General features: G+C 43.1%; 1 protein-coding gene across 8 annotated transcripts in view; it reads right to left on the bottom strand.

The window, feature by feature from the left end:
- Positions 1 to 19,833, bottom strand: part of RANBP3 (RAN binding protein 3) — a 174,231-nt gene that overhangs the window by 135,400 nt on the left and 18,998 nt on the right. For 7 of the 8 annotated variants that reach the window (XM_084614216.1, XM_084614215.1, XM_084614221.1 and 4 more), the window contains exon 2: positions 2,081 to 2,136. The exons of the other annotated variant lie outside the window; for it this stretch is intronic. In XM_084614216.1, coding sequence (XP_084470342.1) covers positions 2,081 to 2,136 — 56 coding nt within the window. The remainder of the gene's footprint in view (positions 1 to 2,080; positions 2,137 to 19,833) is intronic. 8 annotated transcript variants of the gene reach the window in all.

The following is a 19,833-nucleotide window of genomic DNA, read 5'->3' as shown; positions in this document are numbered from 1 at the left end:
ATTGTTTCATGGTCTCTGTGTGTATATAATGTCTTCTGCAGTTTCCACGGTATGCATCCGATGAAGTGAGCTGTAGCTCACGAAAGCTCAGGCTCAAATAAATTGGTTAGTCTCTAAGGTGCCACAAGTACTCCTTTTCTTTATAAGGTAGAGAGAAAGCCGGCTAGATTGTCGGGCTCAACGGGTAGTGATCAATGGCTCCATGTCTAGTTGGCAGCCGGTAACAAGTGGAGTGCCCCAAGGGTCGGTCCTTGAGCCGGTTTTGTTCAATATCTTCATTAATGATCTGGAGAACGGTGTGGATTGCACCCTCAGCAAGTTTGCAGATGACACTAAACTGGAGGAGATGTAGATATGTTGGAGGGTAGGGATAGAATACAGAGGGCACTAGACAAATTAGAGGATTGGGCCAAAAGAAATCTGATGAGGTTCAACAAGGACAAGTGTAGAGTCCTCCACTTAGCAAGGAAGAATGCACCGCTACAGACTAGGGACGGAATGGCTAGGCAGCAGTTCTGCAGAAAAGGACCTAGGGGTTACAGTGGACAAGAAGCTGGATAGAAATCAACAGTGTGCCGTTGTTGCCAAGAAGGGCAATGGCATTTTGGAATATATAAGTAGAGGCATTGCCAGCAGATCGAGGGACATGATCCTTCCCCTCTATTTGACATTGGTGAGGCCTCATCTGGAGTAGTGTGTCCACTTTTGGGCCCCACACTACAAGAAGGATGTGGAAAAATTGGAAAACATCCAGCTGAGGGCAACAAAAATGATTAGGGGACTGGAACACATGACTTATGAGGAGAGGCTGAGGGAACTGGGATTGTTTAGTCTGCGGAAGAGAAGAATGAGGGGGGATTTGATAGCTGCTTTCAGCTACCTGAACGGGGGTTCCAAAGAGGATGCATCTAGACTGTTCTCAATGGTAGCAGATGACAGAACGAGGAGTAATGGTCTCAAGTTGCAGTGGGGGAGGTTTAGGTTGGATATTAGGAAAAACTTTTTCACTAGGAGGGTAGTGAAACGCTGGAATGCATTACCTAGGGAGGTGGTGGAATCTCCTTCCTTAGAAGCTTTTAAGGTCAGGCTTGACAAAGCCCTGGCTGGGATGATTTATTTGGGGATTGGTCCTGCTTTGAGCAGGGGGTTGGACTAGATGACCTCCTGAGGTCCCTTCCAACCCTGATATTCTAGGATACTGGCAGCAGAGAAATCTAAGCTTCTCCCACCAAATCCTGTGCCAACATGGTTCAACACTGAACTGGATAAAGCACCTTTAGGAGTAAATCTTCATGATATCTCTGCTTACACTTCCATGAGGAGTATCATTTATGGCTGGAAATGGACTGAGAAAACATTTTGCATATAATTTGGTAACATCTTTCACTCACTATTGACCTGCACTGGATTCAAAACAGACATCTGAGGGTAGATTTCACATCTTGACAAAATAATTTTTAGTAGCAACTAACTAAAATACTGGAAGGTTTTCTGTTTGAACCTAGCTTAATGGATCACGGAATTCATTCGAAAAACCGTGTCAGTCTCTCTTTCCAAGTTGAAGAATGTTAAGTGCATTTAAAATGCAAAATGCTCTGAGGTCACTGAGTTACACAGCTGACAGCAACGTTTTTCCATTTCCCCAAACTTAAATTTAATGATGAGCAATTAACCAAGAAATCAATCAGTAGTTGTACGTAATATGTTAAATTTTAGCACTAACTTGAACCATGTTTTTTTCCTTTTAACTTTCCTTTTCATTTTGTTATTCTTTTTTCTTGCTTTCATTTCTATTTCTACATAGTAATAAGGTCTGCCCCTTTTTCCCATCTGTCTTTGTTTAAGATTCTGCTTTGAAATTGTTCTAGATTTCCTCCACTTTCTGTCCCTCCTGCTTTCCTCCCACTAACCTATAATCTTTGTCTTCCCACATTTTTTCCTTGAATTTCAAACCCTAATGACAACTATCTAGTATCTCACCTTAACTTCAGAAGAGTAACACCATATACAAATTACTGAAATATTAGTCAGGATGACCATATGCCATAAAATGAGTACATACACAGTGATAGCTCCTTACCTTCTGTGCTTTATCCTTCTGAAACACAAAGACGGGTGGAGCAATGGCAGGTTTTTCTGCAAAAAAAGAAATTGTTTTTTCCAACAGCATTAAATATTACAAAGTTATGCTCTGTGATGTTTTTCACAGAAAAAGAATGAATTCTGAAAATGTTCACCTCACAATTCAGGGCAACTGCACTTGTATACCCCTCTCTGGTCCCTCAAGGGCACACACACCAGGCTCCTCAGCTGTCACCTATCTTGGGTAGAGGGCCGCATCCCTCTCCCCTCTAATTGGGTTTTTTCCAGGCTGTACAGTTCCCTGCCTAACTGATATTCCCAGCAATCCGACTGCCAAAACTGCCAACAACTGCGCTTTGCTTTCTCTTCAAAGGTTAGGAATAATGTAATTGCCAGCAGTTATGAGTTACAAATAGCTCTTTATAAGCAAGCACATTTATTCTTATGGTGAAACCATTATAGTGAAAATATTTTAGAGATGATAAAAGAACCTAAATACTTGCTAATAAGCTTATCAGAGCTCACCTCCAAACTTCAGCAAGAGCTCTGGCAGCAATGGGTTTGTGTGTGGTTACAAATTCATAAACAGCCTTAGCTCAGAATAAACACAACCATGCACAGGTTAATGTTTCCTTTACAGCCTGGGCCTTGGATCTTGAGATTGCACCAACAAATTATCAGTAGAAAATAGTTCCCTCCTCGGGTCGTAGATACAAAAAGAAGGGCTTTTGCATAACCAGAGTTGGAAATTTGCTCTCACCTTCCCATAGAGATTCCCTAGACAAACCAGTTAACATTGTTTGTCCAAACATCCATTCTTGTCTGGCCCATTGTTCAGACAGTCCTTTGAAGTTCACAACACCTCCCAGGAATCATTACTTTTGCATTTAATAAAATGGACTCCAGATACTAATACAGTAAGGTTTTTCAAGAATATTGCAGGAAATTGCCATATGTGTCCCAGTTCAAGTATTAGTTACACTAGTTATAACTAAGGTGGGATTTGCAAAAGTGCCTAATGGCAGATCTACAGGGATGCAATTTTTTTTTTACTTTATTTATTTTTTTTTTTTACATTTCAATGCCAGTAAAAGCCCTAATGTAGCTGCAGTTATACTGGCATAGGAGTGCTTTTGCTATATATACTCCTGGGAGGGGATCCTGTGGGACTCTACGCCTGCAGAAAATGCCACGCACACAAGTCCCTTCTCCCCCCTTCCCCCAGTATTTCTACATTTCCCTGCAGAAAACGGCAGGGAAGCAAAGGGAAGCCACGCAAGGGGGAGCGGCGACCATGTGTGTAGTTTTTGTGCCGGACTGCCCCCCAAACAGAAGCACGGCATGAGGGAGCACACAGGGTTACATGCCACTGCCCCCACCCCTCATTTCTGCAAATGCACAACTGCCCTGCTGAAGGAGTCTGTGTCAGGCTCCGCTGACTCTGTAGCTGAATGCAGCCTCTTCGGTCCTAGTCCCAGTTGTGCTCCCCTTCTGTGTGCTGGGAGCCTTCAATTTTCCATGGAACATTGAGTGCCCATGGCAGGGGGGAAGGAAGAGGGGTGGAATAGGGGAGGGGGAAGGGAATGTGGGAGTGAGCAGAGAGGGGTGGAGAAGAATAGGGGAATCGCAGGGGGAAGTGGGAGCCCAGCATGCAGCATCCCCTCACCAGTGGCTGGGGCTCTCCCATTAAGCAAGCCCATTGTACCCTCACCCTGACAAGTCCTACCCCCTTACACCTGGACCCCACCGACAAGCCCTCCACACCCAGACCCATAAAGCCCCACTCCCCCAGCACCCAGACCCCCCCCATCCCCAAGGCTCCCCGCTCAGCCCAACCACCATTACCTGGATCCCCTGCAGCGTCCCATTGCCCCTGTGCATCCAGCTCTCCCACTGAGCCGCCCGCACCCAGACTGCAGCACTCAGAAACCTTTCACCCCACATCTGGATCCCCCCACACTAAGTCCCTCCACACTTGGCTGGGCAGGTTCAGCCCAGCAGGAGCAGCACCTGGTGCGCCTGGCACAGAGGGGCAAGGCGCCGAGGTGTTTCTGTGGCAGGCCCAGCCCTTGCACTGTGTCAGGGTCAGGTGCAGCCTCGCTGCCGAGTCCCTGTACGGAGAGAGGTGGGGGCTTCAGGGTGATCTCCCACCTCAGTGCAGCCAGTGGACTGTGCTCCCCACCCTGTTTCCCCCACAAAAAAGACACTCTGAAATAGTAAATAGAATGCAGGCACAAGTACAGCAACAGAGTGAGGGCTATCCAGTTTATAGTACTGAACAGAAAGGATGGGCTCCACCTTAATATAAACAGAACCAGACTGCTGCGTATAAAATTAAAAAGTTAGCAGAGGAATTTTTAAACTAAGGGCTGGGGGAAAGCAACAGATGCAGAGAAGCACATGGTTCAGACCAACACATCCCTTCACAGAGGATCTATTAGCAGGGATACTAGTCTATATCCTAATAAAGAGAAGAGGATAGAACTTATTAAAGTACAGGTAGAAACTGAAGAGAAACAGTCAAATGAAAAAGTCCCATTCAATTACATCACATGAAGACAGACAACTAAATATTGACACATTTTTATAAGTGCTTCTATACAAATGCAAGTGTAAATACTAAGATGGGTAACCTTGAGTGCCTGGGATTAAGTGAGGATATTGATATGACAGACACCACAGAAACTTGGTGGAATGAAGATCATCAATGGGACACAATAATATTAGGGTACATAATATATAGGAACAACAGAGTAAGTCATCTTGGAGAAGAGGAGTGGCACTGGCACTGTATGTGAAAGAGTCAAATAGAGTAAAAAAAATCGTAAAATGATTCAAAAAGTACCATAGAATATCGATGGACAGAAATTTTATGCTTGAATAATAAGAGTATAGCTGTAGAAATATACCAGCTACCAACTGACCAGGGTGGTGATGTTGACTGTCAAATGCTCAGGGAGATTAGTGGCTACAAAAATAGAAAAAACTCAGTAATAATGGGGAATTTCAGCTATCCCATACTGACTGGGTACATGTCACCTCAGGACTGGTTGCAGAGATAAAAATTTGTAGATACCATTAATGACAGCTTCTTGGAAGCAGCTGGTCCTGGAAAGCAGAAGGGGAGAAGCCATTCTTGATTTAGTCCTAACTGAAACAAACAGAATATGGTCCAAGAGGTGAATACAGCTGAACGACCCAGTAATGGTGACCATAATGTAATTAAATCAAACATCCTTGTCGGGGGGAAAATACCAAAGAATCCCACGACAGTAGCATTTAACTTCAATAAGGGGAACTACACAAAAATGAAGAAGCTAATTAAATGGAAATGAAAAGAAACAGTCACAAGAGTGCAATGCTTGCAAGCTGTATGGAAAAACTTTTTAAAGACACTACAACAGAGACTCAACATATATAAACACCCCAAATAAAAAAAAAATTAAAAAACACCCCCAAAAAAAACAGTCAAAGGAACAAAAAAAATTGCCACAGTGGCTAAACAGAACAAAAGAGGCAGCTAGAGGCAAAAATGCAACCTTTAAAACTTGGCAGTCAAATCCTACTTGTGAAAATAGAAAAAAAACATTCTGGCAAGTCAAGAATAAAAGCATAATTAGGCAGACCAAAAAAAAATTGGTAAATTAGATTTAGCAAAAGACAAAAACTAATAGAAAAAAAAAAAAAAGTACATCAGAAGCAGGAAGCCTACCAAACAATCAGTGGGGCCCCTTGACGATTGAAGTGAGCCTCTGTACCAGATGACTAAAAGATAGCTAATGTAATGCGGATTTTTTTTTTTTAAAGGGCTAAAAAGGTGATCCTGGTAATTACTGGCTGGTAAACCTAACTTCAGTACCAGGCAAACTGGTTCAAAATATAGTAAAGAACAAAATGATCAGACACATAAATGAACATGATATGTTGAGGAAAAGTCACAGCATTTGTAAAGGGAAAGTAATGCCTCCCCAATCTACTGGAATTCTTTGAGGGGGTCAACAAGCATGTGTCATTTGTGTTGCCCTTTTCTGAACCTTTTCCAATTCCAATATATCTTTTTTGAGATAGGGCAAAATACAATTAGGAAGGCCAAAAAAGAATTTGAGGAACAGTTAGCCAAAGACCAAAAAAGTAATAGCAAATTTCTTTTGAAGTACATCAGAAGCAGGAAGGCTGCTTAACAAAGTGAGTTTGTGTGTGTGTTTTTTGGACGGGGGTGAGAAAACCTGGATTTGTGCAGGAAATGGCCCACCTTGATTATCATGCACATTGTGTAGAGAGTTGTCACTTTGGATGGGCTATTACCAGCAGGAGAGTGAGTTTGTGTGTGGGGGGTGGAGGGTGAGAAACCCTGGATTTGTGCTGGAAATGGCCCAACTTGATGATCACTTTAGATAAGCTATTACCAGCAGGACAATGGGGTGGGAGGAGGTATTGTTTCATGATCTCTGTGTGTATATAAAGTCTGCTGCAGTTTCCACAGTATGCATCCGATGAAGTGAGCTGTAGCTCACGAAAGCTCATGCTCAAATAAATTGGTTAGTCTCTAAGGTGCCACAAGTACTCCTTTTCTTTTTGCGAATACAGACTAACACGGCTGTTACTCTGAAACTTAACAACCAGTGGGGCCACTGGATGATCGAGGTGCTAAAGGAGCACTCAAGGTCAATAAGGCCATTATGGAGAAACTAAATGAATTCTTTGCATCGATCTTCACGGCTGAGGATGTCATGGAGATTCCCAAAACTGAGCAATTCTTTTTAGGTGACAGATCTGGCCAGCCCTCTGTGGAGAAAGAGGTGGTTAGGGACTATTTAGAAAAGCTGGACGTGCACAAGTCCATGGGGCCGGACGAGTTGCATCCGAGAGTGCTAAAGGAACTGGTGGCTGTGATTGCAGAGCCATTGGCCATTATCTTTGAAAACTCGTGGCGAACGGGGGAAGTCCCGGATGACTGGAAAAAGGCTAATGTAGTGCTAAACTTTAAAAAAGGGAAGAAGGAGGATCCTGGGAACTACAGGCCAGTCAGCCTCACTTCAGTCCCCGGAAAAATCATGGAGCAGGTCCTCAAAGAATCAATCCTGAAGCACTTACATGAGAGGAAAGTGATCAGGAACAGTCAGCATGGATTCACCAAGGGAAGGTCATGCCTGACTAACCTAATCGCCTTCTATGATGAGATTACTGGTTCTGTGGATGAAGGGAAAGCAGTGGATGATGTATTGTTTCTTGACTTTAGCAAAGCTTTTGACATGGTCTCCCACAGTATTCTTGTCAGCAAGTTAAAGAAGTACGGGTTGGATGAATGCACTATAAGGTGGGTAGAAAGTTGGCTAGATTGTCGGGCTCAACGGGTAGTGATCAATGGCTCCATGTCTAGTTGGCAGCCGGTGTCAAGTGAAGTGCCCCAGGGGTCGGTCCTGGGGCCGGTTTTGTTCAATATCTTCATAAATGATCTGGAGGATGGTGTGGATTGCAGTCTCAGCAAATCTGCGGATGATACTAAACTGGGAGGAGTGGTAGATACGCTGGAGGGCAGGGATAGGATACAGAGGGACCTAGACAAATTGGAGGATTGGGCCAAAAGAAATCTGATGAGGTTCAATAAGGATAAGTGCAGGGTCCTGCACTTAGGACGGAAGAACCCAATGCACAGCTACAGACTAGGGACAGAATGGCTAGGCAGCAGTTCTGCGGAAAAGGACCTAGGGGTGACAGTGGACGAGAAGCTGGATATGAGTCAGCAGTGTGCCCTTGTTGCCAAGAAGGCCAATGGCATTTTGGGATGTATAAGTAGGGGCATAGCGAGTTGATCGAGGGACGTGATCGTCCCCCTCTATTCGACATTGGTGAGGCCTCATCTGGAGTACTGTGTCCAGTTTTGGGCCCCACACTACAAGAAGGATGTGGAGAAATTGGAAAGAGTCCAGCGAAGGGCAACAAAAATGATTTTGTTTGGGGTCTGGAACACATGACTTATGAGGAGAGGCTGAGGGAACTGGGATTGTTTAGTCTGCGGAAGAGAAGAATGAGGGGGGATTTGATAGCTGCTTTCAACTACCTGAAAGGGGGTTCCAAAGAGGATGGCTCTAGACTGTTCTCAATGGTAGCAGATGACAGAACGAGGAGTAATGGTCTCAAGTTGCAGTGGGGGAGGTTCAGGTTGGATATTAGGAAAAACTTTTTCACTAGGAGGGTGGTGAAGTACTGGAATGCGTTGCCTAGAGAGGTGGTGGAATCTCCTTCCTTAGAAGTTTTTAAGGTCAGGCTTGACAAAGCCGTGGCTGGGATGATTTAACTGGGGATTGGTCCTGCTTTTGAGCAGGGGTTGGACTAGATGACCTCCTAAGGTCCCTTCCAACCCTGATATTCTATGATTCTATGAATTGTCCCAGATTGAGGTATCATTAGAGGTGGTTTTGGAACAAATTGATAAATTAAACACCGATAAGTCACCAAGACCAGGTGGTATTCACCCAAGAGTTCTGAAGGAACTCAAATGTGAAACTGCAGAACTACTAGGGGTCACCAAATGAAATTAATAGGCAGCAGGTTTAAAAAAATAAAAGTAGTTCTTCACACAACGCACAGTCAACCTGTGGAACGCCCTGCCAGAGAATGTTGTGAAGACCAAGACCATAACAGGATTAAATAAAGAACTAGGTAAATTCATGGAGGATAGGTCCATCAATGGCTATTAGCCAGGATGGGCAGGAATGGTGTCCCTAGGCTCACAGAATATCAGGGTTGGAAGGGACCTCAGGAGGTCATCTAGTCCAACCCCCTGCTCAAAGCAGGACCAATCCCAAATAAATCATCCCAGCCAGGGCTTTGTCAAGCCTGACCTTAAAAACCTTTAAAGAAGGAGATTCCACCACCTTCCTAGGTAACCTATTCCAGTGCTTCACCACCTTCCTAGTGAAAAAGTTTTTCCTAATATCCAACCTAAACCTCCCCCACTGGAACTTGAGACCATTACTCCTTGTTCTGTCAAGCCTCTGTTTACCAGAAACTAGGAATGAGCGACAGGGGATGGATCACTTGATTACCTGTTCTGTTCATTCCCTCTGAGACACCTGACACTTATGACACCTGACATTCCCTCTGAGACACCTGACACCAGTCTTATTTTCTTATGCTGTGAAGGCCCAAAACTGGGTTAAAAAAAGAATTAGATCAATTCATGGAGAATAGTTCCATCAATGGCTATTAGCCAAGATGGTCAGGTATGCAGTCCCGTGCTCTGGAAGTCTTTAAGCCTCTGACTGCCAGAAGCTGGGACTGGACATGGGATGGATGACTTCATCAATGTCCTGTTCTGTTCATTCCCTCTGGAGGCATCAGCCACTGTCAGAAGACATGACACTAGGTTAGATGGACCATTGGTGTGATTCAGTATGGCATTAGTGCCCAAACTTTTCCTCTCACTCCCTCCCCTTACCAGTAATGGAATGTGCCCGGGCCCTCCCAGGCAGGGAGCAGAACCACAGCCAGGCCTGGCACCGAGAGTGGGGGCCAGGACCACAAGCTGGAAGCAGGGCTGCGGGTGTGGGCCAGGAGCGGAGCTAAGGCCGCAGCTGCAGCCAGGGCTGGAGCAGAACTGGAGGGTGTGCCCTCCCCAGGCCCCAGTGGGGGCTAGTTCGGGCCCCACCCCCACAGTTTGGGGACCACTGCAGTATGGGCATTCTAATGTTCAGGAGAGTTTAAAAATCCCAACCCAAGACACCCCTGCGAAGCCTTTTGATAACTGCAGTCAAACAATTCCACATTTTGTCATCTCTTGCCAAATATATAACCGTAAATTTTGGTATTCTAATGTTTAACTCTGTGGATACATTGTCACTGATTTAGGGTGAACTTTAAATTTTCTGAGCTCCTAGTAGCCACGATGAAAAATACCTGTGTGCTGCCATATGTTTTGAAATTTCAGGGGACCAAGTAGTTTACTGGGCACTGTACTTCATTTAACAACATCAACTTTCTAATAATCTTTAAGTGTAACTCACTAGGGGCTTGTCTACACTGGCAAGTTTTGTCGATGAAAATAATGTCAACAAGGAAAAAAAATCGATAAAAGCAAAGTCGCCAAAGCGTGTTTACATTTGCTCCCTCTGTCGACAGATTGTGTCCACATTTGAGGCACCTCTGTTGACAGCGAGAGCAATGACTGTGGATATGCATCCCACAGTGCCTGGTGACATCATCCGTCGCTAGCTGTTGTGGGAATGCGGAAATGGAGCACGGCGCATCCTGGGATGTGCAAAATGTACTGTCATACACCGCTTTGTGTCCCACCCCTGCAAAGGTCTCTGGCTTTCTTTCGCACGGTTTTTCCAGCTGTCATTCTTTTATAGTGCGCGCCAGCATCTGCAGTGAGAGAGGATGGATCCTGCACTTCTCTCCTATGAACTGTTAGCTGTCGTGAGGACATAGCACATGGTAGCACAGTTACTCGCAGAGTTACTCGCGAAGTTAGCAGAGGATGAATCGCAGGTACCCGAGTGTAATGAGGACGGCAGCAACTTATCAGAGCTTTGTGCATTCGCAGAGCAGCTGCAAACGATAGAGCGTTGCTTTTGGGCTAGGGAAACAAGCACTGATTGGTGGGATCGCATTGTCATGCAGGTGTGGGACAACAACCAGTGGGTACAGAACTTTAGGATGCATAAAGCAACTTTCATGGAGCTATGTGCTGAGCTGGCCCCTGACCTGCAGCTCAAGGACACCAGATTGAGAGCTGCCCTTCCAGTAGAGCAGCGTGTGACAATCACTGTGTGGAAGCTGGCAAATCCAGACTACCACTGGCCAGTCACAAATCAATTTGGAGTGGGAAAGTCCACTGTTGGGGCTGTATTACTCCAAGTGTGCAGGGCAACAAATTGCATCCTGCTGCATAGGACCGTAACTCTGGGAAATGTGCATGACATAGTGGATGGCTTTGCAGAGGTGGGTTTCCCTAACTGTAGCAGGGCCACTGATGGCGCACACATTCCAATTTGAGAGCCAGACCACCTTGAATCTGAATACATCAGTAGGAAGGGATATTCTCCATGGTGTTGCAGGTGCTTGGGGATCACCAGAGGCGTTTCATGGACATCAATGCAGGCTGGTCCGGAAAGATGCATGATGCACGCATCTTCAGGAACAAGAACAGGAGTACTTGTGGTACCTTAGAGACTGACAAATTTATTAGAGCATAAGCTTTCGTGGGCTACAGCCCACTTCATCGGATGCATAGAATGGAACATATAGTAAGAAGATATACATACAGAAAACATAAAAAAAAGGAGTAAGAGGCTAATTAATTAAGATGAGCTATTATCAGCAGGAGAAAAAAAAAAAAAACTTTTGTAGTGATAATCAAGATGGCCCATTTAGACAGTTGACAAGAAGGTGTGAGGATACTGAACTTAAGGAAACAAATTCAATATGTGGAATGATCCAGCCACTCCCAGTTTCTATTCAAACCCAAGTTAATGGTATCTAGTCTGCATATTAATTCAAGCTCAGCAGTTTCTCGCTGGAGTCTGTTTTTGAAACTTTTCTCTTGCAAAATTGCCACCCTTAAAATCTTTTACTGAGTGGCTAGAGAGGTTGAAGTGTTCTCCTCCCAGTTTTTGAATGTTATGATTCCTGACGTCAGATTTGTGTCCATTTATTCTTTTGCATAGAGACTGTCTGGTTTGGCCAATGTACATGGCAGAGGAGCATTGCTGGCGCATGATGGCATATATCACATTGGTAGATGTGCAGGTGAACGAGCCCCTGATGACATGGCTAATGTGATTAGGTCCTACGATGGTGTCACTTGAATAAATATGTGGACAGAGTTGGCATCGGACTTTGTTGCAAGGATAAGTTTCTGGGTTAGTGTTTTTGTTGTGTGGTTGCTGGAGAGTATTTGCTTCAGGTTGGGGGGTTGTCTGTAAGCAAGTGCTGGTCTGTCTCCCACGATCTGTGAGAATGAGGGATCATTTTTCAGGATAGGTTGTAGATCCTTGATGATGTGCTGGAGAGGTTTTAGTTGGGGGCTGAAGGTGATGACTAGTGGAGTTCTGTTATTTTCTTTGTTGGGCCTGTCCTGTAGTTGGTGACTTGCGGGTACTCTTCTGGCTCTCCCAATCTGTTTTTTCACTTCAGTAGGTGGGCATTGTAGTTTTAAGAATGCTTGATAGAGATCTTGTAGGTGTTTGTCTCTGACTGAGGGATTGGAGCAAATGCGTTTGTATCTCAGAGCTTGGCTGTAGACAATGGATCATGTGGTGTCCTAGATGCAAGCTGGAGGCAAGTAGATAAGCATAGCGTTCAACAGGTTTCCAGTATAGGGTGGCGTTTGTGCGACCATCACTTATTAGCACAGTAGTGTCCAGGAAATGGACCGCTTGTGTGGATTGGTCTAGGCTGAGGTTGACGGGGGGATGGAAATTGTTGAAATCATGGTAGAATTCCTCAAGGGCTTCTTTTCCGTGGGTCCAGACAATGAATAGGTCATCAACGTAGCGCGAGTAGGGGTGTTAGAACAACGCCTCCTTAGCTCTCGTCCCCTAAGTCAGCCATAAAAATTCTGGCATACTGTGGCACCATGTGGGTACCCATAGCAGTGCCGTTGACTTGAAGGTATACATTGTCCCCAAATGCGAAATAGTTGTAGATGAGGACAAAGTCACAAAAGTCAGCCACCAAGTTTGCCGTGACATTATAGGGGATACTGTTCCTGATAGCTTGTAGTCCATCTTTGTGTGGAAGGAGGGGGAGGTTTAGGTTGGATATTAGGAAAAACTTTCACTAGGAGGGTGGTGAAACACTGGAATGCATTACCTAGGGAGGTGGTGGAATCTCCTTCCTTAGAAGCTTTTAAGGTCAGGCTTGACAAAGCCCTGGCTGGGATGATTTAGTTGGGGATTGGTCCTGCTTTGAGCAGGGGGTTGGACTAGATGACCTCCTGAGGTCCCTTCCAACCCTGATACTCCACGATTCTATGAATGTTGGTGTAGAGGGCTTCTACATCTATAGTGGTCAGGATGGTGTTTTCTGGAAGATCACCGATGGATTGTGGTTTCCTCAGGAAGTCAGTGGTGTCCTGAAGAGTGCTGGTAGCGTAGGGCCTGACGAACAGGAACAGTGGCCTGTAAAAAAGCTGCAGGCGGGGACTTTCTTTCCAGACCACAAGTCCGTAGTGAGGGACGTAGAAATGCCCATAGTAATCCTGGGAGACCCAGTTTATGCCTTACAGCCATGGCTCATGAAACCTTACACAGGGCACCTGGACATCATCAAGGAGCATTTTAACAACAGGCTAAGCAGATGCCACATAGTAGTCAAATGTGCCTTTGGCCATTTGAAAGCTCACTGCAGGTGTTTAAATGGCAGGCTAGACCTTACAGAGGATAATACTCCTGTAGTCATAGCCACGGGCTGCACTTTGTATAATTGTGTGAATCGAAGGGTGAAATGTTTGCTCAGGCAGAGAGCTTGGCTGCCCAGTTTGAACAGCTAGATCTAGGGCTGTTAGAGGAGCCCAGAGGGCTGCTATTAACATAAGAGGGGCTTTGAGGAACCACTTTGACAATGAGGGGCAGTAACACGTCTGCTTTTGCCTTGCTTCCGTGTTGTACACTCCATTCCTCTTGTTTGCTGTCTCATGCTTCTCCCTGAGTTTTTTTTTTTTTAATCCCACAAATTTCTCTCACTCATCATTCATTTTCGGTTCACTCACCTCCACCGACACAATGTACATTCTGAAAAGTTTACCAGACACCCTACATTCAGCATACAGAGTGGTGCGTCTCAATATCAAGGGGCAACACCTAAAGAAATCAAGCCCCACAGAAGCTCTTGGTAAAAGGGGAAGGTGCTGGAATGTCTACCAGAATGTTGTCCCTAGACCCTGCTTGGTGGGCATCCATCTTTCAGAGTCTCCATCTAAAAGGTACCTGACAAATATGAAGCACCTCTTCACAGATACACACTGTCTGCTGTGAATGAGTGAGAATTCCCTGTTCCCCCGTCAATCTCAGAACCTCCTTGCCAATGCAAGGGGAGGGCACTACTGTTGCAGTTATTCTACCCTCTTACTATTTTGGATCCCCATGAGAACACCTCAATGCTCAGTGGAGCCATTCACAATAGTATTGAGATCTTATTACTGGATGGTATTGGCACATATAGAATTCAGCAGTCTGTATTTATAGTTCAAATTATTCCTGCCAAGGTATATGACCTCATACTTGCTAATCATTAATTTCATTGGGAATTGTGTTGTCCATTCCCATAGCTTTGTTAAGTTCCTCTGAAATTCTGCACAATTTTCTCTAGTATTGACTATCCTAAATAATTTTGTTGTCATCTGCAAAAATTTGCCACTTTGCTTACATTTCCTAGACAGGCAGTTTCCTGGAGGAGACAGACAATCTCCTGAACTTGACTCTGACTTTCTCCTTTTGGGAAGCAGGGCCTTCCTTGCTTTGAATCAAAGAGGAAAGGGCAGGAATTATATGAAGGATGCTGATGGGGCACTAACCCTTTTTATGGTCAGTAACAGGAGGATTTTTTAGTCCCCTTTTAATGTTTCAGGATGGATAAAAATCTATGATATTTTAATTGGCTTTTTATATTTAAATTGGCTTTATTTAAATTAAATAATTTTTAAAAAGAAATTTAAAATGTAACCTGAAATTAAGATTAAAGACTAAAATTTAGATTATCTATTAAAGTCAATTAAACAACAACAACAACAACATTAAAGCAGTATATGTTTACTGCTACAGATTTACAAAAAGTCAAGCCACTGAACTGGCAGAAGCCACTAGCTGAACACTGGATGGTACCAGAGTTTACTGAAGTGCTAAACCAGCTTGACAGCAGTAGCCTCTTCTACAGGTGTAAAGAGAATATTTTCTTCAAATGAGTTTATTCAACTAGTTCGATGACTAGTTCATTCAAAGCTCAGAAAGTGACTGAGTTGAAAAAGCAGGAAAGCCTGTTTTCCTCTTCCATTTTATGAATAAAAACTAGGTGTGAGGATGAGATCTACCAATTCTAGAGTCTTGAAGGAAATGGTGACCAGAAACAAAATCCGTTCAATTCACTAACTACAGATATCTTCTTTGTTTTAGAAATCAGTTGGTTTTAAATACCGAAGATGTATTGATAAGAGGAAAAAAGTTTGTATACAGCACATTGAAAGTGATTTAACTAATCAAAATAGAATTTTAAAATGTTTTGCGCGATAATTGAATTCTTGTTTCCATCCAAACAGCGCTTGACACAAATCACAAGTAAAAAAAAAAACAAATCTACTAAATAGAAAGGCGTCACTCACCATTTTGTAACAAAATGTATAAGTTAAGAATGTGAATAAATAAATGTTAAGCTATATAATTGTTTAAATAAATATGTATCTATGGCATATTTTCCTAGTTACCAAGCATAAGAATGAAATTCAGTGTAAAGGCTGTTTTAGTTGCAAATCAACATGTTTTAATGGTTACCAAGCAATAAGAATCAACCTTTCAGTAGGAAAATAACTAAACAGTACAAATGCAAAAAAAGATTGATTATTTAAATCAAGGTTTTCTGTGTGCTGACCTAAACCATGTTTCAGATCAGTGATTTAAACCACTAAAGCTCTCACGGACCCTGGCTGTGTAACTCTGTGCCAGAGGAACTCTACTAAGAACAGACTAGCACCAACATTCTAGAGCCTCATTCTGGGTTTCTCCAGCTCCAGGGCCCTTCACAGAGTTAGACAGGAAGTCAAACCAGATGTTCATAATGGTCCCTTCTGGCCTTGGAAACTATAAATCTGCACTGCTCTGCTGAGACTAAGCAATATTCCATCCTGGAAGAGTGACAGGTACAACCTCCCATATCTCTTTAGCCATCAAAGCTAGAAGCGGGAGCTTTATACCATCAGAAAGTCAGGAACATTCCATTTCCTGGGGGGGACACAACAACAGCTTTTAGTACTGGTAGGCTACAAGATCAGAAGTTTAAACTGTGACCTTTTATTACAAGGAAATCTATTTTAAGAAGTTTTAGAGAGGGGGATGAGTGGGTGGGTTTGTATAATTATATATAAAAATAAAAGGGCTGTCAAGCGATTAAAAAAATTAATCGCACTGTTAAATAATAGAATACAATTTAAATATTTCTGGATGTTTTCTACATTTTCAAATATATTGATTTCAATTACAACACAGAATACAAAGTGTACACTGCTCATTTTATATTTCTTTTTATTACAAATATTTGCACTGTAAAAAAAGAAAAACTTTTTCAATTCACTTAATACAAGTCTGTAGTACAATCTCTATCATGAAAGTTGAACTTACTAATGTAGAATGTACAAAAATAACTGCATTCAAAAATGAAACAATGTAAAACCTTAGAGCCTACACATCCAACCAGTCCTACTTCAGCCAATCGCTCAGACAATCAAGTTTGTTTACGTTTACAGGAGATAATGCTGCCCACTTCTTGTTTACGTCACCTGAAAGCAAGGACAGGCGTTCTCATGGCACTGTTATAGCCGGCGTCGCAAGATATTCACCTGCCAGATGTGCTAAAGATTCATATGTCCCTTCATGCTTCAACTACCATTCCAGAGGACATGCGCCCATGCTGGTGACGGGTTCCGCTTGATGATGATCCAAAGCAAGCTCGTATTCATCATCTGAGTCAGATGCCATCAGCAGAAGGTTGATTTTATTTTTTGGTGGTTCAGGTTCTGTAGTTTCCGCATCAGAGCGTTGCTCTTTTAAGACTTCTGAAAACATGTGCCACACCTCGTCCCTCTCAGACTTTGGACGGCACTTCAGATTCCTAAACCTTGGGTAGAATGCTGTTGCTATTTTTAGAAAAGACACATTGATACCTTTTCTATTTTGTCAAATATGCTGTAAAAGTGTTCTTAAAATGAACATATGCTGTGTCATCATCCTACACTACTATGACATGAAATATATGGCAGAATGTGGGTAAAACAGAGTTGGGGGGGGATATACAATTCTCTCCCAAGGAGTTCAGTCACAAATTTAATTAACACTTATTTTTAAAACAAGCATCATCAGCATGGAAGCAAGTCCTCTAGAATGGTGACCGAAGCATGAAGGGGCATATGAATATTTAGCATATCTGGCATGTAAATACCTTTCAATGCTGGCAACAAAAGTGCCATGCAAATGCCTGTTCTCACTTTCAGGTGACATTGTAAACAAGCGGGCAGCAGTATCTCCCGTAAATGTAAACGAACTTGTTTGTCTGAGTAATTGGCTGAAGTAGGACTGAGTGGACGTAGGCGCTAAAGTTTTACATTGTTTTGTTTTTGAGCAGTTATGTAACAACAAGAAAAATCTAAATTTGTAAGTTGCACTTTCATGATAAAGAGATTGCACTACAGTACTTGTATGAGGTAAAATGAAAAATACTATTTCTTTTGTTTCATTTTACAGTGCAAATATTTGTAATAAAAGAATATAAAGTGAGAACTGTACACTTTGTATTCTGCATTGTAACAAATCAATATATTTAAAAACATCCAAAAAATTGTAATAAATTTCAATTAGTATTTTATCATTTAATATTTTTAGTTAATTGCATAAGTTAACTGCAATTAATCCACACCCTAATATATTTTATATACATATAAATAAAATTTGGGAAAAAAACCTCTCTCCTTCTGAGACCACACTCATGAGTAGTCAGACAACCTGGCTTTACAGATGAAGGATATTACCAATTAGTGTGTCAAATACTGTTACTTAGATAGGCCGAGCTTGAGGGCTGGCCAGCCAGCCCTCACCCACACTAGACAGCATCACCCCTTAACTCAGTTCAGAACCATATAGATTCCGTTGAAAATGGGAAAACCAGAAAAGCTTAATTTTAGGGGGAAGTCAGGTTTTTACAGATTTCACATTTTCACCAAAATTACCATGGTTCTGACCAGAGAGAGAGAGATGGGGGGCAGTATCCGGTTGGCACTACAAAAGGAGCTAAATGTGCACCTTCTATTAATTTTATTGGCACAGGTTTACAGTAGACTGCATAATTCATGAGTAATAGTCAGCCCAAATTCATTATGATAAACTCTTCATACCACAACATACCACACTGCTACCTCTGTTTCAAACACTGCATTCTTCTGTGAAGTGAAAATCCATTTTCATTTTTTAATTATTTCTACTCAGTCTGATAAAAAAAAAAATGAAGAAATATGCTTTGTCACATGCCTGCTAATGCCTAAATTCTGTTTGCAGTTTAGGCATTTCAAATAAATGTAGTCCTAAACAATTAATTTAGAACTTAATTTAAACACCGAGAACTATAAGGAATAGCCAGCATGGGATTTGTCAAGAACAAATCATGCCAGTCCAACCTAATTTCCTTCTTTGACAGGGTTACTGGCCTAGTGAATTGAAAGAAGCAGTATATGTGATATAACTTGGATTTTAGGAAGGCTTTTGACACTATCCTACTCTCGTAAGCAAAACTAAGAAACATGGTCTAGATTAAATTTCTGATGTGACGAAGTGGGACTTTTCTTAATGTTTCCTCTGAATACTGTAGGAGTGCCTCAGTTTCCCCTATGCATTTCTTAAGTCTTTAGGTGGTGGGATAAGGGGGTGTAATTGTTGCAGAGCAAAGGGCCGGCCAGTGTACATAAATGGCCGACACCCTGTTTCCTAGCAACTAATGGCCTGGGCCCTTTCCACCTGCAAGGTGATAGCTAAAGGGTTGGAGAACAAAGGAATCAGGTGACCACCTGGCCCAGGAAAGGGACAAAGCCCAGAGGAGGAGGAGGAGCTGAAAAGTGAATTAGTTTGTGGCTGGCTGGGGATGGGGAGTGAAGTGCAGACGTGGTTGGCTGGCTCACTGCCTCCCCAAAATGGAACTGGCTGAGGGGTCCTGTTCTCTGTACCTACAAGCTCTGTTTTAAATTGTGTTCCTGTCATCTAATAAACCTCTCTTTTACTGGCTGGTTAAGAGTCACGTCTGACTGTGAAGTTGGGGTGCAGGACCCTTTGGCTTCCCCAGGACCCCGCCTGGGCAGACTTGCTGTGGGAAGCACACAGAGGGGCAGAGGATGCTGAATGCTCAGAGGTCAGACCCAGGAAGGTGGAAGCCGTGTGAGCTTCTTGCCCTGAAGACAGTCTGCTCACAGAGAGGAGACTTCACCAGAGTCCTGACTGGCTTCATAGGGAGCAGTTCCAAAGCATTGCCCGGGGACTCTGTGACAACTATAAAGTGGGGGCACAACTGGTTGAAAAACTGTATTCAGAGTAGTTATCAGTGGTTCGCTGTAAAACTGGGAAGGTATATCTGTGGCACTTGGGTCTGCACTATTCAATATTTTCATTAAGGACTTGGACAAAGGGGTGGATAGGATGCTTATAAAATTTGCTGGGAGAGGTTGCAAGCATTTTAGAGAGCAGGATTTGAATTCAAAATGACTGGCAAATTTGAGAGTTGGTCTGAAATCAAGGTGAAATTCAATAAAGATAAGTGCAAAGTACTTCATTTAGGAGGGAACAATGAAATGCATAGCGACACAACTGGGAACAACTGGCTAGGTCGTAGTACTGCTGAAATGGTCTGGGGTTATAATGAATCACAAATTGATTATGAATCAACAATGTGATGCACTTGCAAAAAATGCTAATATTCTGGGGAGTATTAACAGGAGTGTCATATCTAAGCCACAGGACCCCACTCTACTCTGCACTAGTGAGTCTAAGCTAGAGTACTGTG

This window comes from Lepidochelys olivacea (genome assembly GCF_965140295.1).
Source record: "Lepidochelys olivacea isolate rLepOli2 genome assembly, chromosome: 25".
NCBI lineage: Eukaryota > Metazoa > Chordata > Testudines > Cheloniidae > Lepidochelys > Lepidochelys olivacea.
This window is presented reverse-complemented; position numbering and strand designations above follow the sequence as displayed.